General features: G+C 36.1%; 2 protein-coding genes across 2 annotated transcripts; both read right to left on the bottom strand.

The window, feature by feature from the left end:
• Positions 1 to 18058: 18058 nt before the first annotated feature.
• Positions 18059 to 19836, bottom strand: LOC103840138. Its single transcript, XM_009116610.3, has one exon. The coding sequence runs from the start codon at positions 19776 to 19778 to the stop codon at positions 18150 to 18152; it is 1629 nt and encodes a 542-aa protein (XP_009114858.1). The 5' UTR covers positions 19779 to 19836; the 3' UTR covers positions 18059 to 18149.
• Positions 19837 to 19909: 73 nt separating this feature from the next.
• LOC103840139 (NAC domain-containing protein 12) lies at positions 19910 to 24959 on the bottom strand. The gene is made up of 3 exons (XM_009116611.3): positions 21563 to 24959; positions 21204 to 21469; positions 19910 to 20609 (listed from the first exon to the last, which is right to left on the bottom strand). Exons 1-3 carry the CDS (start codon positions 21747 to 21749, stop codon positions 19968 to 19970), a joined length of 1095 nt encoding a protein of 364 aa, XP_009114859.1. The 5' UTR covers positions 21750 to 24959; the 3' UTR covers positions 19910 to 19967.
• Positions 24960 to 25181: the final 222 nt, after the last annotated feature.

The raw sequence follows: 25181 nt of genomic DNA, 5'->3' as shown, positions 1-25181 counted from the left end.
TATCTCCCGAAGACCGTAGCAAGCTCAGTCCATGTTTCCCGCTATTCTAATTCATCGATCAAACTTCGCGGATTAGAAACCGCGGAAAACTCGTAGTAAACGGGTCGAGTCGAAAGACGGCCCAAAGGGACCTAAAACACGACTCGAGGCTCATCCTACGATTTTTCCTAACCAAAAGCCCGTGAACCACAGCATGGTTCACGCTTGGCCCACGAGGAAGGATAAATGTCAAGTTTCCGCGGATAAATACGGAAGTTTTGAAGATAATTGTGAAGATCGGGAAAAATAGAATATCTCCATTTTTACGCTATGACGGCTTAAGGGCAGAAGAGTAAAAGCGTAAACCGACCTTGGAGCTAGTATATAAGGAGTCCTAGGCGAGGAGCAGTAAAAAAGCTTTTTTCAGAGCAAACTTAGCACTTAGAGCGATTTAGGCAACTTTCCGTTTTTGTTATTTCGAGCTGCGACTCAATTAGGTTTAGCCGTCTTAGGGTTGCTAGAACTAGGAATCTCGCCGACAGCTCTCGAGCCCAGGCTTATACCTTGTTGTAACGCTCATACGCAGATTCGGAATAAGATCTACTTTGCTCTCTTTTCGATTTCTTATCTTTATCGTTGTTATTCTCGTGTTCTGATTGCTTGACGTGTGGTAATTAACAGATATCCGGGTCCTCTGGGAAACTAGGGTTTTCTTAGTTTCCTTATTTAAACGGAAATCGACAGTGCGAATTTCGGTTCCCACAGAGAATTAGTCAACTTTTCTTTCAGGTTTTGAAATGCTTCTTCATGCGATTTTTCCTATTTAAAACTCACATTCTTCATGATAACTTCAGTAAGAGGTGCTGCAATGGTGCTAAAGTCTTTGACAAACCTTCTGTAGAAACCAGGCAGTCCATGGAAACTTCTTAATTCGCTCACACTCTTAGGACTGGGACAATCTCGGATTGCTTTCACCTTTTCTTCATCAACGTTGATTCCCTGGGCTGTAACAACAAAGCCTAAAAATACAAGGTGATATGTTCCAAAAGTACGCTTTTTAAAGTTAGCAAACAGAGACTCTTTCCTAAGCATTTCAAGGACAGATTTCAGATGATTCACATGCTCATTAAAACTCTTGCTGTAGATCAAAATATCATCAAAGTAAACTACAACAAAGTGGCCTATGAATGCTCTCAGGATGTGATTCATCAATCTCATAAATATACTAGGTGCATTGGTGAGACCAAATGGCATAACAAGCCACTCATATAACCCATGTTTGGTTTTAAAAGTAGTTTTCCACTCATCTCTCTCTTTCATCCTAATTTGATGATATCCATTTTTTAAATCAACCTTAGAGAATACACATGAACCATGCAATTAATCTAACATGTTATCAAGTCTAGGGATAGGATGTTTGTACTTTACAGTGATATTGTTGATGGCTCTGCAGTCTACACACATGCGCCAACTCTCATCTTTCTTTGGCACCAAGAGTATTGGAACATCACATGGACTCATGCTTTCTCTTATGTGGCCTTTGTCCATCAACTCATCAACCTGTCTCTGCAGTTCTTTAGTCTTTTCATGGTCCGTTCTATAAGCTGGACGATTGGGAAGAGAGGCTCCAGGAACAAGATCTATTTGGTGTTCAATCCCTCTGATTGATGGCAGTCCATTGGGGCTCCCTTCTGGAAACACATCAGAAAATTCCTGCAAAAGAAACTTAAACTCACTCGGTAGCACCGGTTCATACTCAGAAGAAGTCATTAGTGCACCTTTAAAGACAAACAAAAGCATAGACTGTTGGAGATACATAGCTTTCTTAACCTCATTATTTTTGGCCATGAGGTGAATTTCCTTGTCTTTCTTTCTATCATGTGATTTTTTTTTTGTCTTTTAGCTTCTTGTTTCCTGAGCTTGAGTTTAACTTGGTCTTGATGAACCACCTGAGGTGATAAGGCCACCATTATCGCGGAATCTTAGTGGGGTTCTAAAAAAATATTGTGTGGGCCCCATAAAAACCAAAAGAATTGGTCACAGAAGTTATGAAATAAGGATCAATTTTGGAGTGTTTCTTGCACTGTTCGCGGGCCTCACTGACACAGGGCGACCTGCGATAGGTTCGTTTTTTAAATTTTTTTTATTTCAGAAAAAAAAATAAAAAAGGTATTCTAAGAAACCGTGCCACCGGTTTCAGCGATAATTATACTCTAAGGGAGCTAAAACTATCTTCTTATATCTGTGGGTGAAGTAATGGCAATTTGTGAACCCATCATGACTACCTATCTTATCATACTGCCAAGATCTTCCAAAGAGGATATGGCTGAGCTCTCCACGCACTGGATAGTCTACAGCTTCTTCCTCAGTAACCTCATCCTTCTCGTCTTCAGAGATCAGTTCACCCCTCTCAAGCAAGATCATGACTTTCTTGTTAACGCACTCGCTGGTATAGTAACCAAAATCATGGCATTTGAAGCACTTCACATCTCTGGTTCCTGTGGCTGGTGCTTTTCCTTTGTCATTCTGACCAGACACTTTTGATTCTTCTTCTGGTTTCACAAAAACTCAGTCCTCTTTACCATAAGATGGTCTGGTGGTGTTACCATAAGAGCTTCTAGGATTCGGTTTCCTCTTCATCTGCTGCTCAGTGAGAATTGTCTTGTGCAAAAGCTCATAGATATCCACATACTCCTGCAACTCCAATCTATCTTGAACTTCACGGTTGAGACCAGCTAGAAATCGTGCCATAGTTGCCTCAGGACTCTCTTCTACAACAGCTTTCATCATCAGGATTTCCATATCTTGGTAGTAGTCTTCTACACCTCTTGTTTCCTGAGTAAGTCTCATGAGTTTCTGATCAACCTCCCTACTGTAATGACCAGGAACAACGCGTTTCTTCGTAATAGTTTTGAGTTCAAACCATGAAGACACTTGTGGCTCTCCTGTTCTCCTTCTGGTTGTAACAATCTGTTTCCACCAGTGTAGAGCATATCCATTGAACTCTGTAACAGCCAGTCTCCCTTTCTAAGAATTTAAAAAATTATGGCAATTAAACACCAGTTCCATCTTCTTCTTCCCACTCCAGATACGCATCAGGATCATTTGTACCACTGAAAGATGGTATTATGAGCTTGAGGTTGCCAAGGCTGTCACCAGCTCTGTCTTCGGCAACTCTGTATGCCGTGCGCCTAGTTTGAGAAGTTGCCCTTACTGATCTGGCATCATCAGTACTACGGCCAGAAGAGGTATAAAGATCCTCATGTTCTTCAACTGTGCGGGTCGCTTGCCCTTTCTCTTTTCCCTAGCTGCTTTCCTAGCCTATGAAGAAGTACCTAAAACATTGCCAGTAGCAATGGAAGCTCTTTCAAATTGAAGATTCTTATCCATTTGTTTCATCGGAGTAGCCATCATGGCCTCCACCTGAATTTTATCAAACTGAAAATGGGGTGTTTCTGTTAGTGCAGATGAGGCGACGAAAAACAAGTGCAGAAAGTAAAACACACAAAATTTGTTAATGGGGTTTGTTTCCTACATCCCCGGGACCTCGTCCAGATTTTATTGACTTAGAACAAGGAGCAACCTACAATTGCTATATGATACAACACACACACTAGTGTTTACCACTCTTTTCTAAGTAGCAATCTACAAAGATTAGGAATCAAGCACGCGTGCATATATCACCATCCGACGCATCGGAGCACACTGTCTTCTACAGCTGCAATCTTCACAGATCTCTTCAATGAAATCGCCTCTGCTAAACTCCCCCTGAGTCTAGGCTTCAATCTTCCACTTCTCGGAAGTACTTCACCAAGTACGTCAGCACCCAACGCACACCAGTGACACCAAAACGCTTGATCATCCAAGCACACACAAAGCTCACACGAGCTATACACGATGGCTAACTCCACCACACAAAGCGCCAACTCTAACGCCACCAAACTAAGTCCACATCGTACTCCATCAGACAATGCTTCAGAATGTCCTTCGACACCAAGCAGTAACACACACCAAGGAAACCTCTCTCTCTTTATTCTTTGAGGTCTAGCTTTCTCATAAGGCACGTTCCTCCTTATATAGCAGACCAGAACTTGCTCTCCACGTCTTCAACTTGCTCTTCAAGTCTCCCAAATACCCTTAAGGTAACTTTCCATTTTCTTTAATGGAAAACTTCATCTTCAAACAAACTCCCTTTTGCTTTATGGAAAACGTCCATATCTCTTCAAGCACATATCATCTTTCCTTTTCCAAGCTCAGCAAGCCCACGCACATCACAAAACCCAAACTCACATTAAGCTCCATCTTCATGACACACGTCTATAGTACCTCCTGTAGTACTTCGCGAACTGATACAGATCATCTCAGCAGGCTGCATCTTCAGTTTCATCTCGTTCATGGCCCCATCAGACATGGCTTCCTTTTAAGAAAGTAAACAAGAAAGATTAGCACAAATATGAATAGCCGAAGCCTCACAATCTCTCAAGTGTTTCTCTCTTGTAATTTTTTTTCAGTGAGTTTTCTCAGTGAATTAAGTAGCTCAGCAACAAACAAAGATCAAACTTCAGAGAACAATCTCCAACCCCAAAACAGAAGAAAGAGATAGACAGATTGCAAGATTTTTGTTTGCAAGAGGCACTATCACCAGGGCTGGATTTCTCTTCAGCCAAGTTGGATTTCTCTTCAACTTTTTTTTAAAAATCTGGTTGGCCCTCTTGCAGATTATACAGATAGAAATATAAAAGATTTCTGAGAAAATTGCAGAGAACAAAAAACAGTTTACCAAAAATAAAGAAAGAGAGAGGTTTTAAGATCAAACCTAGATCAAGAGCCTTCAGATCTACTCTGATACCACTTGATGAGTCCCTTATGAGGAGATCCTTTTTGTCCCTGATTCTTGAAGGAAGATCTGTTCTTTTGAGAGAGAAATGGTTTGATTCAGTTCGTGGGTGATGGTTTTGATGGGATGAACTTCAGAAATGATCTATGGATTGATCAGATCTTGTGTAGATGAGTCTAAGATCAAGAGAATGAACTCTGTTGTGATCAAAAACTAGTTTTGTAATTAGAGAATGAACTTTTTAGCAATCAGTGTTCAAAAATGAACAAGGGATTCACAGATTTGAGATAAAGTTTTTAATAAAAAGAGTGAATAGGTTTTTCAGAAACAAAAGAGAGCTTAAGTAGCAAAAAAAGAAGGACAAGAATTTGAAAGGTCCTAAACTTGAAAAAATCAAAAATGAGAATTATTAGAGCTTAGATTTCGAAATTAACACTTAGACAAATCCAAAGTCTGAATAAGTGAAGAGTTGGCTCAGTTCCTTGGCTTTATTTCCGTTTGGTTCAGAGTAAACCAAAGCAGCAATTGTTATTCTTCAGTCTTCTAGTTTGTGATCTAGTAAATGGGCCCTTAGACAAGCAGAATGGGTCTTTGTCTTGATTGGTTTGGGCTGAGTAAAATCCATCTGATCCATGTGAAAGATTGGGTCGAAATGTTCCATCTCCAGCTAGGCCTATCACACCTTGGGTATCAATCTGGTTCAGCTCATCATGCTACTCTTCAGTGTCACTCTCATTCAGCTCCTTTCCAGCTTCTGGTTCGGTGTCAGTCTCATTCAACTCCAATTCAGCTACTGGTTCAGTCATGGTTGCATCATTACTGCACTTTCAAAAAATTGAGCAAATGTTATATTTATGGTGGTACAACAAATGTGGAAGCTAAAATATGAACATATCGAGAATATAGCCTTCATCAGTGACCGCTAACAGCTTTTAGATGAGTTGAATCAATTTTTCACTAGGTAACCATTACGGGAGTCCGTAGCACGAAGATTTCCTCCATGATAGGAGACATTTACACTATGTTAAAGTCGGTTATTTTTTTTTTTTCATTATGTGCCTAGATCCTAGATATCTATATTTTTAAAACTGAAATACATTTTGGTACTGTTTGGAAACTTGGATAATAGTATAGATGAGAATTTTTTGGAAACATCAATAACAATATAAAAAGAAGAAGCATAGTGTCATTTTAGTAATTTCATTAATATAATTAAATTAATTGTCTTTCCATATTTCACCCAATTTAACAATTTCATTAATTATATTATCTTAACAATAAATCACATCATTAATTATATTGTCGTAATAATAGTACTGCAGATTTTTATTTATTAGTTAATCAACATTAACTTTATGCCAATTCTAAAATCAAAATATAAAATAACTAGATTTTTCATATGGTTAAACATTTGGTTTAGTTTGTTTTACTAAAACTTTGTATTTTGGTTTCAATCGGTGAAAAAATTACGTAGCCAAAAAATTAATTCAAAAACATGTTTTTGTGAATAATATAATAACTTAAATCAAAATAATAAAACTGTATTACATTTATTGTCATTTAAGTTTTCATTCCATATAATTATTTTACTAATTAAAAAAACTTTTTCAATTTCACTTAATTTAGCTAAACACATATAAATAGTCATTTTTATTAGTTTATAAAATCACTTAAGCATTAACAGTGGCTATCCATTTAGGTACGGATTGTTCTTTTCGGCTTTCGGTTTTTTTTTTGAAATTAGGTCCTGCTTAAATATTATAAATTTATGTGTGAGTTTTGAGTGGAGTCTTTATGGGTTTGGATGAATTCGGTTTTGATGTATATGAACCTAAAATATCTAAATAACAAATGTATCTGAAACGGGTTCGAATATTTGTACCAAAAATAATCATATTATCCGATTCGATTATGGTCTTTTGAATACAATTAGTTATATTATGACTCATCTAAAATATATAATGCTAATTATGAAAAACAAATATCAATGTATAAAAGTGTAAGAACCAATACTCGCACGGGTGCGCCGGTTAATCTCTAGTACTATTTAAAGCTGCTAGAGTTAGTCATGTCACAAAATTATGTAATCTAATGGACATTCTAATAATAATAAAATCTAATGTTGCCAAAAAAAACTTTATACAGATTGACATCTATTATCAACTGCATTTCTATTAAATAGTTACACATGTTATTTCCTTGGAAAAATAATGAACTATATTTGATGTTACCAGTTATTTTGAAACATTTTGGTGTTATTATTTAAAATTACATTTTAAAACATATTTGCAATTTATAGTAAATATACATAAGAAACCTCAAAGAATGTAACCAAAATATACAAAAACCAAATATATAAGAGTTAGTGAATTATAAAATCAAGAAACAAAAAATTATTTGAAATTAATATTCCCTCTGTTTCATAATAGATGATGTTTTAGAGGTGTTTGTTGTTTCAAAATAGATAATGTTTTAATATTTTATATTACTTTTAACTTTATTAAAAACTGTGTAATCAATTAGATTTTACAGACATTTTTATAATTGGCTGAATGATTTCTAAATTATATTTTTAAAGTCACTTTTTAGAAAAAGTTAAATTTCTTAATCTTTGTGCATCAAATCAAAACATTGAAACGGATGGAGTAATATATAAGTGTTCATCATCAGTCTATAGAGACTTTATCGTCTATATTAAGACACAATTATTTACTTGTCTTCTGATTTAATATAAGGCACACTCATTGTTGTTGGAGTATCTGTCGGCATATCCCAAAATTTGACATTGCTTTCATACATATAACATATGTATCATAAGTCTTCTTCAAGTATTAAACTAGCAGTAGTCCTGATCAGAAAAGTTGAAAACTATTTTCCAACTCTTTTTAAATTAATAAAATAGAAACAAAATAAAATTATGATAGATGACTTACCATCTGTTCTGTTCTGGTCCCATTGTTTTGAAAAAATCCCTAGAATCAGAAATTTACCCTCGACTTATTTTTATAAAATGGTAAGTTTGAGTGTACACTTACGTGACTGTATTTAATAGAGTATTTGTGAAGTTTTGGGTTGATTTGATTTTTATTTAACTGAATAAAAAAAATATTACGATTTTTGTTGAAAATAATTAAGTGGTACAGTTCAAATCAACACTTTTTGTTCAAATCAACCTTAACACACTAGATTTGTATGACATGCGGATATGAAAATAATACTTTATATCTCATTTGAATAAAGTATTTTTACAATATATAAACTATAGAATCGGAATAAAATTTCAGCAAAATACCAAAAATAATTAAGCGATACGGGTTCAAATCAACCCTAACACACTAAATTTATGTGACATGGGATATGAAAATAATATTTTATATCTCATTTGAATAAAGTATTTCTATTATATATAAATTGATGCTCTTCAGTAGATTCGGAATAAAGTTTCAGCAAAACACCATAAATCAATATAAGATCTAAGGTATTCACTAAATATGTCCTTAATTTAAGATAGTTTGCTTACGTATTGGCAAAATAATTTACATTTATCAGTTAAATAGTTATTTGCTTGTTTCATCATTTCGTGAAATATTGGCAATATTCTTAAGGGTTCATATACATTTGTTCTGAAGCTCATATACATTTTTCTTATGAATATAAGAAAATAACAGTTTTATAAACTCTTATAAATGATGTAAGTTCTTATAAGGGACCAGGCCCGGCTCAAAGTGTTGGTAGACCCTGTGCTATATGTGAAATGATTCATAGATCCGTAAAATTTTTGCTTAAAATAATGCTAAAAATCAGGAAAGCAATGACGTGTAAAAAAATTGTGAGTTGTAGACTTGTAGTATTAAATAGGTTAAAGTCACGTGTTTGTGGTTTCTCTTTTCATCCCAAAGCCACACATATTTTTTTCTTTACTTCACCTTCCTCTCTGTATATTTGTTGGATAATAACAGTTTCAGAAAAAAAGTGGACCCTGAATTTTAAAGAAATTATGATAAAAAAAGTAGGGCCATGTGCTACTCACCTCTAACACACCCTCAAAGCCGGCACTGTAAGGGACTGTACAACTTCTTATACATTATTTATAAAATCTTAATTACAAATTTTAAACAATTATAAAAATATTAAGTTATATATAATATGGATTTATAAGATTTGTAAATTATTATATATAAATTGTTTGTAACTAGATATAAAGATTCAGGGTTTTGGGATCCATTTTTCGAAAAAGACGAAATTGTATAGTTTATCTGACCAAACGGTGAGAACCCAGAGTAGGTCAGACGGTAGAGAAGCCCGAGTGCAAAAAGCGAGTGACAGAGGGAACTGAAAGGAGACCAGGATAATCATGTACTAGGTAATAATCTGCGTCTTGCACGAAATGTGATTATTAGTTTTGTTATTTTTAATAAAAAAATATTAAATCTGTTTAATCTGGATATTGGTTCGGTTTTAAGGTTTTTTTTAGCTTTTAATCTTCTAAAATATAACTTATTTTAAATTAATATCATTTTAGTTTATTCGGTTAAAATGTTTGATTTTTTAGTTTTTTCTTCGGGAAAAATCGAAAATTAATATTATCTATTTATTTTTATGTTATAAATTTTAGATAGTCGTCATGTCGAACAAATAGTTTCATACTATAGTTTCTAAGTGGATAATAGTTTAACAAAAATTAAAAAAAAATTATTAAGATAAATCATTTCATTACAATTTTGTCGATAGTGAAAGAAACATTAAGAAAAAAAATTCAACTTTCAGAAAAATTGGATATTTCAGTTGTGGTGAATACTTAGTTATAAGGAACTCACATTAAGGTGCACATATATGTGTATATAAAAAATATAATATAAAAATAGTTGACAAATAAATAAAGATATTGTTAATTAATATTAAATAATATTTTTGTTCAAAATAATACATGAAAGATAAAATTAAAATTAATTTTAAATAAAAAGGCCTTGAAGTTAGTCATTTTTTCATATAAAAAAAATAAAATTGTATCCGTAAATAGGGATGGGCACAGATCGAAAATATGGGTATTTGGAAGCATTCGTTTCGATTCGATCTTTAGCCACCTAGATATTCGGTGATTCGGATATCCAAAATGTTTTAGAATTTTAAAGAATATCCGATTTGAACCGTAAATAAAATAAAATTTTAAAAATAATTGAAAAAATTAATAATAACATTTTATTACAAAAATAAAACATTTTTTAATTTTTTAAATTCTAGTACCTAATATAATAAATTTAATTCATAAAAATATTGTAAAATTGATATAAAGTATAATATATATAACACATATATATATATAACTTTTTACGTATTTGTATATATATGCATATAACAGATCAAATTAGATATTTGTTCCTAAAAATATTGGTATTTGTGATTTGCTTCTTTTTGGATATTGTATTTTAGTATTTGATTTATTTCGTAGAGTTTACGGATATCTAGATTTTTTGGTTCAAATCAAAACGGATAACAAATCGAATCAAAATTTATGAACATTTTGTTCAATTTTATCCGTAAACAATAAAAATAATATATATATAGTTTTGCTTTTGATTCATCTAATTTTTTTTTGAACCAAAAAATTCAGAATTTTATTGAAATCATGTATGTGAGTTTTATATTAAAAAATACAAAATACATAGTGTGAACACATTTATGAATATAGTATGAACGCGTTAACATATTTATTATCAATTCAGAGGCTCACACATGTCTATTATAGTGTGAATGCATTTATTACAATGCTTCTCTTTTATTATATAAGAGATAACCTTTTGCGACCCATTGTACATTTATTGAATGTGTTTTGATGAGATCGGAGACATAACCAATGCATAATGCTACTGTAGAAGCCGAGAATAGAGTGAACAATAATGATCCGTCGACATCTGATAAAATAATACGTAGTTGATGGTGTAAATTAAAATAATTTTTGGAGAGTATTAGTTGGTTATTCTCTTACTGATAAGCTTTCTTTACCTTCTTCTCATCATAGATGGGAAACACTACATTGATCATTGTTGAATAAATAGGTTAAACTTGGTAACACTATTAATATTTGTATTTCAGGAGGATGAAACGGAACCAAGACAACAAATGTGGATGCTGAAATTCTTTAATCTAACAGAGTATAAGAATCAATTCAATGGAGATAAACAGATCCCCAATGAAGTAAACATTTTTCTCGAGGATTACTTTTACTCGGGATTTCATCAAAATAATATTTCTACGGAAAATTTCTTAGATACTTTATCGGTAATTACCGACAAATACAGATTTGTTAGAAATTTTTCGGTAATTGCAGAAGAAATCCCGACAAAAGTTTATTTGTAAGTTTTTTTCAGTATTTTTTTTAACGTTGAGTAACACATCACATCATCCTATAATCTCTAACTATTACATATGATAATCAACTACATGCAACATATGCGATATTGATAGCTCCACAAATAAGGATTCCACAGTAAAGCTCTCTCCGAAACACTTGGATTACGGACGGTTCTGTGTTGAGGTCAAAATCGGTCACGACGAAATCAATGATTGAAAGACCCCATAAATGTTTCTCGTAACAAGTAATTTGTAATAAATCTTCGGAAAAAAAAATTACACGACAAGTTCTCAAATTGAGAAATCCAATCTCTTCGATAAACAGCCTTGGGAAAACAAACGACGAAATCCGTCATCATCCGAAGGAAGCCGAATTTTGATCCGGCCCGACCCAGCTTGGCGAACGTGGTCTGTCCCGTCCCACTCGCCATATGGTGAGCGCGGTTCGTCCCGGCCCGCTCGCCATATTGCGAGCGCGGTTTGTCCCGGCCTGCACACCATATGGCGAGCGTGGTTCATCCCAGCCCGCTCGCCACATGGCTAGCGCGGTCCGTCCCGTCCCGCTCGCAATATGCGATACGTCCAGCCTGCTCGCTATGCGGCGAGCACTGTCTGCCCCGGACAGTTTGTAATATCAATATTATACACTCTCATCTCATCACTGTAGCTCTCTCCATGAAACCAAGACCTCACTGTCCCTTGTTTCATCTCAATCGGAGTTACCGTTGAAACTTTACGATAAAAATCGCGAATGCTTATTTTCTCGTATAAGTTCGGTTATAACTTAAACAACAATTACCTCGGCTATACGATCGATTTGAACTCTTTTATAAAACAAGTGTCGTATCGAAGGTGATTTCTTAAAGAATTCATAAAAACACTCAAAATTGAGAAAGTCCAAAAGACGTCTAAAACGCGGCAAAAGCTCACATGCGATTCTATTCACATGAAAGGATAAATGTCAAGTTTCCAAAGATAATCATGAAGAAAAATGAAATATTTCTGTTTTACGATAAACTCGACCCAAGGGAAGAAAAGGAAGGGGCAAACCGACTTAGAGGGAGTATGTAAGGGAGTCTAAGGCGAGAGGTTCATGAGAGCTTTTTTACATCCAGAGCAGACTTAGAGCAATAGGCAACTTTCCGTTTTTATCGAGCTGCGACTCAATTAGGTTTTTGCAAGTCTTAGGTTACTAGAACTAGGGAACTCGACGACAGCTCTTGCGGCCAAGGCTCTTACCTCTTGTACTCGCGCTTATGCAAATTCGGAATAATACATCTTTGGCTCACTTTTCGTTTTTATCAATATTTAGTTTGTATTTTGTATTCTGATCACTTGACGTTTGTCTCAGTAGAAATTTGGGACGTCTAAGAAAGTTAGGTCCGCTTGGCTTTCCTAATTTAACAGAAATCGATGGTATAAATTTCGGTTTCTACATTCTGCATGTCTGCCATCCTCGATGGACAGTCTCTCTCCGCAGAAGACAAACACAACGAACGGCTTGGCCTACAGTACTCTGGAACCTCCGATAAACTTTGCATCATATTATCTGCAAGAAATTGCATAGTCTGGGATTCGAACCTAGAATTGGGTGTAGAATCTTTTAAATCTTAACCAGTAGTGTAAGGTGCTTCCTTAATTCTTCAGTATTTCTTCGACATTTCTTCAGTATTTTTTTTTGGCGATTCTTCAGTTATTTCCAAAATATTATATTTTATTAGCATTTCTTTTAGAAAATGTCTTTTGTAGTGAAATAAGAAACAACTAAGAGTTACGTTTGATGGGACCGTATTATATAAACTACGGAGAACTGAATATTGTAAAGCATAAATTTGATAAGATTATACCAAAGATTAAGAAAAGAATGATACAACTGCAGAGGCGATATATTATCTATTTCCTTAACTCAAAATACGTCTCGTTGTGTAATGGTTCGATAACGTAATGAGTTTCAAGATACAACTGCAAAAAATCTTTTGATTTGCGTCACTCTATCAAAAGTCTGGCGAAACTAGTTTTGTGTATACTCTGAGACTTAAAAGAAAAATCTAAGTGATATACGAAAATACTAATACGAGGAATTGTTTTATGTCTGTTCGTCTGAATGAGCTTTCACATGTTTCTATTTAACTTCAAAAAGTTTAAGAAACGTTATGTAGCCATGAATGAAACCAAACGTATATATTGCTATTAAGTGCAATAATATAATTGATTCTCCATTACTCACGTTTGACAAGTAGTAATTGGTTTTGACCAAATCAATTCAAACCAAAAATACTTTGTATGGGTTTACATTTTTCATGCTCGAATAAACATAAAATATTTATGAATATATTTAAATTTAAACCAATACATCCAAAAATGACTCATTTTTTCTATTTAGCCAAATTTAAAGTTTTATAAACTTTGCATGTCATTTATTTTGGACTTCCATTTCTCATTCAACACAACTTCGATTTTGACAATCAAACACACTAACTCATAGTGTTCACAGTAATATTACATCGTGTTCAAATTCCGGTTCTTCCGACATACGTCTCCGTTGAAAATCTATCGAAAAAATGATCTGTACCACTTTGTCAAAAACGAGTTCCAACAACGTTATGTAATAAGATGTGGTAAATAGAAAACTAGGATGCGTTAATTCAAGTGTTAAAGGGGTCATGGCTAGAACTACTACCACATGGGTTCAACTCGCACTAGCCACCTAGCCGCCTTTGAACGATAAGATAACACGTATCCGTATGCAAGACCTCATGGAATTAGTCTTTAGGCCTACAAAGTTTTTGCAGTCCGCAAGTTTATATGACAAAAAAAAATGTGGTAAATAGATTGTCGTATTTGCACGAAGAATAAGACATGAGGAATCTCCAACGAAAACCAAAAGGTAACGTAGTCGGACCAAAAGTTGAATTAATTATAACGAAGCGAGAATCTTATTACCCAGTCATTATTTGATACACTTATTGTTATCGAAGTCAGAACAAATATCACTTCATTGATTAAACATGTCAATCGTCAAAAACGACAATGATACTTTCTCAGTATTCTTAGTCATTTAATAAAAACACATTTTATCAACCCCAAAATGTAGACGTTATACACTGTATGTGAGACACTGTTAACAAACTTAATTTGTTTATTTATGCAGAAATACAAGTATATATTTTATGTATTGTATATATGTATGTTTTTTTTTTGCTAAATATGTTAATATTTCATAAATGAAAGTGAAAGGTTACAAATTGCATCCTATACAAATGGTTTCTTGGCAAAAAAAGTAAAAACAAGAAAGCATTAGAGTAAGCAGTTAAGCAGCAGACCAACGACTAGCTTATATCAGCCAGTGTTGCAACAGGTTATGGAACCGACGCCGTCCTCTCCTAGCATGAATCGTGTTAATGATCATTCTGTTTATCTCTTTGAAGACAGTGTGGGCAGATATGGTTGTATTGTTATGGAGAAGGTTGTTACGCTGCTTCCAGATACAATACACCACAGCTTGAGAGGCTAACAGACGCAGCAATTTTGTCTCTCGCGGTTGATGTTCCTGCAGCCAGCTGATTAGGTCAGACCACTGGTACAGCAGTGAAGAAGGAGATCCCAGTCTGATGAAAACCTGATTCCAAATTTGAGCTGCGTAGTTGCAAGAGAGAAGCAAGTGATCTCTTGTCTCAGGCGATGAAGAGCAGATGCAGCAAACATTAAGAATGTTCATTCCCCAATCAGCAAGTCTTTGTCTAGTAGGCAGCCTGTCAAGATGAGACACCCACATATTGAAGGCAAGCTTCGGTACTGAGCCCTTGAACCAGATGATCTTGGACCAGGGTTGTATTTGTCCTCGGGGTCGAAGGATGTCCCAAGTTTTGCTCGAAGAATAGCTTCCCCTACAACCAGCAGTAGCCCAAGAGTAGTGATCCTCTACTACCGAGTGGAAGGGGTTATCAATGGTAGTCAGGTAAGTATGAAGTGATATCTCCGAGTCTGATCGTGGCGAAGGCAAAGTCCATCCCAGAGTGTTACAGGCCTGTCTAACAGTTGAGTGGGCAGGAGTTCGAAGTCTACGAGGGCCATCTTCACCAATTGACTGAATGAGAGGGCCCATAGGAGACCAAGAATCATGCCAGAAGGACGCAAGTTTTCCATCTCCTACATCACAGCGTAGAAATTGAGTAGCTAGAGTTCGCAGCCGGAGGACACATTTCCAGTTCCATGAATGTGCTTGTGACTCAGCTTGGGTCCAGAATGAATGGGACGTGGGGCAGTGGTGTCGCTTATGCCATGCTACCCATAAGGACCCACCGCCTGCGAATAGAAGCCATATCAATCGCAGTAACAGAGTTGTGTTCCAATTTGCATACCTACGAAGACCTAGACCTCCTTCAGATTTAGGTAGGCACACAGATGCCCAAGCAACTTTTGCATAACCTCTCCGATCAATAGAACCTGACCAAAGGAATTGCGCGCAAAGAGATTCAATGCGCTTTATACAGCCTTTGGGTAGCGTGAACGTTTGGGACCAGAAGTTAACTGTACCATTTATCACCGTTGATATGAGGATCCTACGGCCCGCAAAAGACAAAGACTTTGAAGACCAAGAGTTGAAGCGAGATGTGATCTTATCAAGCAGAGGAGCATACTCAGAGATTTTCAGCTTCCTACTCATGAGTGGCAGACCTAAGTAGCGAATTGGTAAAGTGCCAGTCGAGAAGCCATGACTTTGCAGTTCTGTGGTTTCATCTTGACTCAAGCCTGCATGAAAAAGCTGCGTCTTATCTCTGTTCATCGATAGTCCAGACCAACCCGCGAAGTCTTCGAGCGTCTCGTTAATACCATATAGAGAAGAGCCTCCCCCATCGAAGAAAATCATGACATCATCAGCAAACATGAGGTGAGAGATCTGAAGATCGTGAGTCTTCGGGTGATAACAGATGTAGCCTGAATCGAAGCGAGAAGCAAGGAGGCCCGAGAATACTTCCATTGTGAGCACAAACAAGTAAGGCGACAAGGGATCTCCTTGGCGGAGACCTTGTGTCCCTTTAAAGTATCCACAGCTCTGGCCATTCACAATGAGTGAGAAGGAGGGGGAGCAAATACACTGACGGATCCAGTCGATGAAAATGTCTGGGATGCTGAGGCCCCTAAGGGTTGCGAGAACAAAATCCCACCTGACTGAGTCGAATGCTTTGCGGAGGTCCACCTTTAGCATTGCGCTTCTCTCCACATTACGCTTGTTATAGCCATGGACGATCTCTGTTGCTAAGAGGACATTCTCAGTTAGAAGGCGACCCGGCATAAATGCCGTCTGAGAGTGAGAGATAACTAGCTCGAGAATGCTCTTAAGTCTGCCTGCGAGAAGCCGCGAAATAACTTTGTAGATCGTGTTGAGGCAGGAAATCGGCCTGAAATCTGTCATCTTTGATGCGTTCGTGATCTTCGGGATTAAAACCAGGTTCGTAGCATTCAGCTGGGAGAGAAGTTTACCGGAGGAGAAGAACTCCTGAACCGCTGCGACCACTTCCCCACCTATAACAGACCAGCATGAAGTGAAGAACTCGGCCGGAAACCCGTCAGGGCCACTGGCCTTGTTTCTGGGAAGGGAGAAGAAAGCCTCTTTGATTTCGTCATTGGTAAAAGAAGCAGATAGCTCTGCTTGCTGAGCTTGCGAGCAAGTGAAGTTGAGCAATGAAGAGATATCACTCTGCGCAAACAGAGGCGGTGAGACCACTGGAGACAGCAAGCTAGTAAAGAACTCTACACAATGGTCTTGAATTTGGCTTTGAGAGCGAATCCTATTGCCCGAGGAGTCTTCAAGGAAGTGGATATGGTTAATGGCTTGGCGAGAGCTAGCCATTCTGTGAAAATATGGGGTGTTATTATCACCCACATCCAGCCAAGTGACTCTAGACTTCTGAAGAAAAAACCCCTCTTCGGCTGCTGATAGGATTGACCAAGTTCGTTGAAGCTCGAGCTCAGTGGCGGCGTTAGAAGAGGAGGGATCCAGTAGAGTTCTTTGTTGAGCTAGTAACAGAGCTTCATGAGCCTCAGCGGTTCGCTTCTCAATACCAGAATAGTTAGCTTTACTAAACTCCCGGATAACAGCCTTTAGCATTTTCAGCTTTCGTGCAACTCTAAACATTGCAGTTCCGTATACAGTTGAAGAGAACCAGGAGTCAGCAATAATAGGCAGGAAACACTCATTCTTCAGCAGGAAGTTAAAAAACCGAAAAGGCTTTTTCTGTTTAGGCAGACCAGAAGAGAGAGAGACGTGCATAGATGCGTGATCAGAGAAGCTTGGAGGTCCAAAGGTTCCCAAAGCCAGAGGGAATAGAACGTTCCAAGAGTCATTTACCAATATGCGATCAAGCTTCTTAGCAATAGGTTGCTCCTTCTGCTTATTCCACCAGGTATGCGAGGATCCTCTGAAGTTGAGGTCAACTAGAGAAGAGTCGATGAGGGTTTGTTTAAAGATCCTGGTTTGGCAGTCGACATTTGGACTTCTAGCGAACGAGTTTTCCGAGGGGTCAAGAACTTGATTGAAATCACCTTGGACACACCAAGCTTTGCCCACAAGCGCTTGACTGCCAGAGAGAGAGGCAATCTCGTTCCAGAGAGACTGTCTCATATCAACATCATTTGATGCATATACAAAGGAGAAAATAACAGATTCGGAGGCTTCAGGGAACAGGACGTCACATGTTACCATTTGAAGAGATCTTGATATCACCGATACCTGAACGCTTGGGTGCCACAATATCCAGATCTTTCCAAGATCAGAGTAGGCATAATTAGCGTCAAATAACCAACCAGGAAGAAGGCTGTTGATAAATTTCTGCTGCTTTGGCTGCTTAACATGAGTCTCAAGTAGACTCCCAAAAGTGCAATTATTGCTCCTAAACCATTTTTTAAACCCGCGCCGGTGCGATGATTTATTAAATCCGCGGACGTTCCAACAAAAAGTTTCTGTACACATAAAAACTGATTAGTGTTTTGTGGGGTTCTTTACCCCACCCTTTCGGGTTTTCTTCTTTCTAGTGACTGTAATGTACTCTCCTTCTTCACGATCAGAAGCAGAGGAGGGGACATCAGAAGAGTCTGGCTCGACATCAGAAGGTTGATCCGAATCCGAGTCTTGAGTCGCGACTGCGATGCCTTTACCTTTCCAGTCAGGCGGTTTCTGAAGGTTTCCGTTACTCGCAGGAACAACCTCCTGTTGTTGGATCGAAGGTGTGGCAGTAACAGTTTTGACAACGTATTGCTGTTGTGCCGGAGTTTTCTTTTGCTTCTTCTCAGTCTTCTTCTGCTGCTTAGCACGAGGACAGTTTTCAGTCGAGTGAGCAGAGGACTTACATGCCGGGCAAGTTATCGGGGCAGACCTACAGCGCTTTATACTGTGACCCACTTCCTTACAGTAAGAGCAGACTGGAGGCATCCAAGGGCTGGAGACAGCAATACGCCGAATATCTCCCGAATCAAACTGGACATTGACCGCTTCCGGTAGAGGCACTCTGGGGTCTATAATAGTAAAGACTTTAGCCACATCAAGAATCGTCTTGTTTGCCGTGGCTGGGTGGAGAAACTTCGGGTGTCCGACGAGGCCAGCAATGCGCTCAAGGCCCTCCTCGTTGAAGAATTGAAAGGGAACACCTCTCAGTTCTAACCAGATGGGCGCAGTGGAGAGTTCAGGTTTCACCGGTATTACTCCGGGCTCCCAGTTTGCGACAAACATAGTCTGTCCTTCAATCTGCCACAGCTTTTGATGGAGGACCCGCTCCCTGGTGCTTGCATTAGGGATACGGATCAGGAAGGCGTTCCCTTCAAGCTTCGAAACAGTTATGTCTCTGAACCTCTTACTCCAGATTCCATTCACAATGTTGTGGATCAGATTTTGAGCAGGGGGGTCTGAGTAGAATTGCCCAATTATGAAGGACTCCCAGCCCTTCTTGTTGTTCTCAATTACCGAGTTTGGAATCTTGACACACGCCTCACCCGATGGTAGAGTGAAAGCTGTGCCTTTTTTCTCCAATTTCTTGTACCTTCCTTTCACCATGTTTACCCATTCATCTGAATTAGGAGGAACAGCAGCCTTGGAGGTAGAAGCCTTGTTTGCATTCTCTGGGTTTACCGCAGGAGCAGCTTGCGCAGAAGGGTTGGTTGAAGCTAGCACAGGGATCTCTCCGCCAGTGGTAGCAGGCGTTGCAAAAGGAGCAACTTGTTTCTCAGTCGGTTGAGCTACTATAGCATCTTCTGGGTTCACCGCGTTAGCGGTTGGCGCAGACAGGTTGATAGATGCTAGCACTGGAGTCTCTCCACCGGTGTTAACAAGAGTATCAGATGGGACAGCAGGTACCGTTTCCGGCGCAGCCACTGTGGCATCAATTGGATCAGGCACAATTGACCTAGTCGTCAGATTCCTGCCCGATGGGGAAGAATTGACTGAGTCGGTCGCAATGACTGCTGAGGCATTCTCAATCGGGGCTACTGGAGCAAAGACCGGAGTCAAATGCTTCTTCACGCCAGAGGTTTGGGTGGAGTTTGTTGAGCTGCTCGAGCTACCTCGAGGGGAGGCAGACGAAGGGGATTTTGGTTTCAGTTTCTTTCTCTTCCCCATGAGGAGGGGAGGGCCTGAGAGGGACGGTGGAAGGGGGTTCCGACGCCGTGAAAGACGCCGGAGGTGAGAAGCGAAGGATGTCACTTTGTCGCACTCGGGGTCGCAACCAGAGCAAAACGCCGCGTTTCAAGGATGCCTCAGACTTTTTTCTCCGATTTTTGTATATATGTATGTTACGTGAATATACAATCATACAGATAAATGAAGAAGAGGATCTAAAGACGAAGGGGATGAAGAAGATTCAGTGAAACTACTCCAAAGATCAACATGATCATCATTACTCCAGTGAAGATCCCAACGCTGCATCATGGTATCACCATCTTCCTCTTCTTCATCAAAACTCGCACGATCACACTTATGATGACCGTTGTTCAACTGCCACGCCACTAGCCGGTCAAGACTAGCCCAATTACTGCAAACCGGTCTGCCGTTTTTCTTCTCTTGAACCAGAGAGGAATCGAGCTGGTTTGGAATCTTTAAACTTTGGTAGACCAGGTCCTCGGATTTGGGTGTCTCAAGACTTGGAAGTTGCATGAATAAAATATCGTCTTGATTATGTTGACGTTGGATCGTGGTTTGGCGCTCGGGCATGCAGATGTTGGGACAGGAACGGTCCATGTATAGAAGAACGTGGTCCAAGACGTTGCCATTTTGAGTGTTGTGGGAGGTGGTGGACTTTCTCTTTTCCTCCGTGTCACCAGGTGAAGAAGATAGAGTGATTTTAGGAGAGTCGTCGATCTTTTGATAGTTCTTCTTCCTGAACACTCGACATACCACCCAACCTTCTTCGTTGTAGCTCATTGGATCTTCACTTACAACATCTGAATATTCCTGATAATGGAAATTAAAACGCAATAAGAGATTTATGAAGACTTTGACGCCTTAACTAAATACAACCTGTTCAAGTTACTGCCTACTGGGTGCATAATAAACAGAAAACAATGAAAGATGCATGCCATGCCTACAAGTAAATTCATAAACATTTGGCACGTCTTACTTTCCAAGCGATGAAAAAGGAATATTTAAATTTTGTATTGTAGAAGCTTAATCAAGAAAGTCTTTTTTACATATCCTAACAAACCTTATTTGGTTTATTTATGTGTTAGGAAATAGCAAGTGATTAATGATAAAATGAAAATTCGAAACAATCTTAAAAGTAAGATATTTTGAAGAAAAAAATACAAAACATTGTAAACATTGTTTTTATATATGCGGATATTTTCTTTTAAACCGCGTTGGACCCCTATTCATCTAGGCACGGGTATGAAATGAGCCAAAACTTCTTTTTCTTTTTCTATGAGCCAAAACTTTTTTTTAAACATTTATCATCCTCGTCTTAGTGAAACGAATACAATGCCTACTCTGGACTATCTGTTTGTAACAACCTACAATGAAATAATGAATATTGATAATAGCTATACTTACATTAGTTGTTGGAGTCTCGTCGAGGCGATACTCATGCATGATCCAATCAGATTTCTGACCATGGGGAGCTCTTCCTTTGTAGAACACGAGCGTCTTTCTCAATCCAATCCTCCTGACACAACTGTAGATGATCTTGTCACGTCCAGTCGCCTTCCAGAATCCGGAAACTGTTGCCCGGTTTGTCCTGGTCCCCGTTGGATATTTTTTGTCCTTGTGACTGAAGAAGTACCAGTCGGTCTGCGGCGCTGAACCGATTCTACATTCTTCTGCATTTGCTTACAAAAGTGGTTCAATAATTGAACCTCATAGAAAAGAAAATTTTATATATTTTCATATTAATTCGGGTTTATTGTTAGAACCTTGAATATCCCAAGGCTCAAGCTTGTTGAGATCAACTTCACGAATGACATCAAGATCTATCTTTTGAGAGTGAACTTTCTTGCAAAGATAGTAATGGAGAAGCTCTTCTTCTGTTGGATGGAATCTGAAACCTGGTGGCACTTTTGATTGTCCATTGATCGACAGGTTTACCTTATTCTCCGCCATTGATGATGGTAACGATATCTTCTTTTTTTTTGCTCTACCAGAGTAGCGAAGTTGTATGGTTACAAGTAGATGAGAAAGCAGGCGATGAGATCATTTATAATGATGGTGGGAGTCTATGACACATAGCTCCGCAAAAGGGAGAAATTATTATTTAAATGTTATATGTAGAAAATTATCATGCATTAAAGTGTCTTTATGGAGTTAAATAATTGAGTTAACGTATGTTCAATCTTTAAATCGAAGTTGATCATGTGTACTTGTGTAGGTTCTGACGTAAGTTCATGTTTCTTTTGACGTGTTATGTCATGTGTATGTCAGTATGTATAAAGGGGGGGAGGGGAAATACTAAGGCTTCGAATAGTAAAAACAGTTCAAGCGAGACAGATCAAGCAGATTATACAGATCAAGCATGACAAGTACAGATCAAGCAGGACAAGTGCATGAGAGAACCAGATCAAATAATTTATTATAACTTATGAATAATAAAATCAGTTCAAAACTATAGATCATATATTAAAACAATAAAAATGACACTTAGATATCTAAACAAATATTTTAGATGTTATAGGATCGGCTGAAATGCTTGTAAATGTTTTATAAGATACTTATACTTTTTTATTTTCTTATTTATAAAAATTAAAAATTATTTGACAAAAAATAATAAGTAGAAAATGATAATTTTGAATTGTTAAAGTTGTAAATAAAATAAAATAAAAATATTGTATTCATAAAACTAGATAAATACATTTTTAAAGTTATGTGTTGTAACAAAGTTATTTATTGACCAAACAAAAAGAAACAGATCAACACCACCAAATGTTGGCGGGTGAAATCTGCATGAACTGCATGTACATGAGAACTGCACTTGTTCCGCTCCTCCATTCGGATACTAACGTAGGTAAACAGTTTTAGTGGGGGAATACTCTTTTTGTTTTTTGCAACTACTTATTACGACCTTTGAATTTCATGATTTGAAAGACGAAGAGTCTTCATATCGATATTAATGCAGCGGAAATGCAATAATATTAACTCTTGGTCGGTAATTCTTCAAATATTTAAGAAGTTAGTTCTACGGTCGTTGAATTGTCATTTCCTAATTCGTATTTTTTTTCTTTCAAAAAGTCGTTGAATTGCCATCTCCATCTCCTTATTCGTATTTTTTTTTTCCAAAACGTCGTTGAATTGTCATCTCCTTATTAGAACCATTTATCAATTTTTTAAAAAATTGTTAAAACTGATGTTTAAAGTAACTAAATTAAATATGTACATTTTAATTTATCAATAAAGTTATAATATAAATATAATTTTAAAACTAAAGGTTTGTCTGTGATAAATTCTATAATTTTAAAACTTATAAAATATAAAAATTTATCTTTATGAAATGGATGAAACACAAAAAAGTAAATGTTCTAAATCGGAAAATCACTTATAGTTCAAACAATTTTCTTAAACTCCAATTTAAACCGTTCAAATCGTTTTAAATCATCCAAAATCGGTTTAAATCGTTTTTAAATCTGTCTAAATTGGACTAATTCGATCGAAACTATTGTGAATTGAGTAAATTAAGTAACAAGGTTAGTAGAAGTCTATAATTATGTCTTTTTTTGTGTATCAATTTTTAATTCATCAAATAATTTTATAATTAAATCTAAATATTTAAATATTTAATAGATAATAAATAATAAATAAGCAAATAATTTGTTAATGTTTAATCCCCATATATATCCCGAATAATTGCATAGTTGCAGACTATCAATTTATTAAACATTGATTAAAATAGCAGATATTCACTATCTTCTATTAACATCTATAAGAAATAATAAGCAAAAACATCATGATTTTAATAACAAAATATACAATGAAAACTTGGATATCATTTATCTGATTATTCAAAGTTCATATTTCTGGAGGATAATATTTTTAAGACAATTAGATCTTCAAAACAAAAACCAAGTTAATAAAAATAGATAGAAAATTCATAACTTTACTAAACAAATCATAAACTGAAGAAATTGTTACACTTAAATGGTTTATATGTAACAAAATCAAATAAAACTTTGTAATAAATCAAAAGTATCTAAATAAAAATAGATGATAATCATATTTAGATGATAACAATAGGGTTAATTTTCTCAATTGCAATAGTGAGACATAAATTAAGAATATAACCACAGTAACATTGCAACAATAAATAAACAAATTTTAGACAAAAAATTCCCTATGAAGAAAAAAATTGAGAATAATACAGTATAGTATATTAAAAACATAAAATATACGTTTAACCAATGCAAAACCCAATTATTTTACATTTTTAATTTTATTGTTGGCGCAAAATTAATGTTGATTAACTAATAAAAACAAATCTACATTATTATTATTATGGTAATATAATTAATGATGTGATGTATTTTTAAGGTAATATAATTAATAAAATTGTTAAACTGAGTTAAATATGAAAAAATAATTAATTTAATTATATTAATGAAATTACTAAAAATGCAATATACTTTATACTTATATCTATATTTTCAAATAATTCTCATTTATATTGTTATTCATGTTTCCAAACAGTACCAAAAGGTATTAACCCACTTATTAATTAATAATAGAAATAACAAATTATAATTGTTCAATCCGTTGTCACTTGATAAATATTTTGTATATTCCAAAAAACTGCCTGGAAAAATGGCAATTGTAAAAATGTCTAACCATAAATCGTAGGTTGTTTTTAAAAAAATCAACATTATTTTAAGTTTTTAAATATTAATTTAACATAATTATAATTTATTAGTTAGGATTTATGTAAAATTATAGCTTTGTAACCGCATATATTTGGAATATTTATGTAATATCAATTTAGAAATAATTACATTTAATTTTAAAAATATCAGATAAAACTTATTCTAGTATTATTTATTACTTTAAATTTCATAATATTATCTAAGTTTTGGAAAATTTTGAACCATATTAACTTATTTTGTATATATTAAAAATGAATTTTGACCTGTTTATATGAGAAATCAACATGTAAATAATGAAAAATCATATATTATTTGGTGATATATATTGAGAAAAAGACAAAAATAGCACTAAATCAAGTTTTTGTTCCCAAACTAGTACACAAGACTAAAGGTCACAAAAATAGCACTCAAGGGGTGGGGTTTAGGGTTTAGAATTTAGGGTTTAGGGTTTAGAGTTTAGGTTTTAGGGTTTAGAGTTGAGAAGTGAGGTTTTGGGGATAAGATTTCAAATTTTGAAAAATAAAAAAATTTAAATTTTTCAAAAGATAAAATGCTATTTTGGTCATTTTAGTTTTTGAGTGCTATTTTTGTGATATAAACTTAGAAAGATGCTATTTTGGAGATTTGCCCATATATATTTCGTAAATTTTTATTAGAATATAATTATATAGATAATATTCGTAATGCTCAT

This window comes from Brassica rapa, chromosome A09 (assembly GCF_000309985.2).
Source record: "Brassica rapa cultivar Chiifu-401-42 chromosome A09, CAAS_Brap_v3.01, whole genome shotgun sequence".
Lineage (NCBI taxonomy): Eukaryota > Viridiplantae > Streptophyta > Magnoliopsida > Brassicales > Brassicaceae > Brassica > Brassica rapa.
This window is presented reverse-complemented; position numbering and strand designations above follow the sequence as displayed.

What these genes read in the sequence shown, in the direction of transcription:
- LOC103840139 (XM_009116611.3), bottom strand. Translation starts at nt 21,749, where the DNA reads ATGGCGGAGAATAAGGTAAACCTGTCGATCAATGGACAATCAAAAGTG. An exon ending in TGAGCCTTGGGATATTCAAG is followed by an intron (nt 21,470 to 21,562) that starts GTTCTAACAATA and finishes AAGCAAATGCAG; the next exon opens with AAGAATGTAGAATCGGTTCA. An exon ending in ACGAGACTCCAACAACTAAT is followed by an intron (nt 20,610 to 21,203) that starts GTAAGTATAGCT and finishes TTCCATTATCAG; the next exon opens with GAATATTCAGATGTTGTAAG.
- LOC103840138 (XM_009116610.3), bottom strand. Translation starts at nt 19,778, where the DNA reads ATGGGGAAGAGAAAGAAACTGAAACCAAAATCCCCTTCGTCTGCCTCC.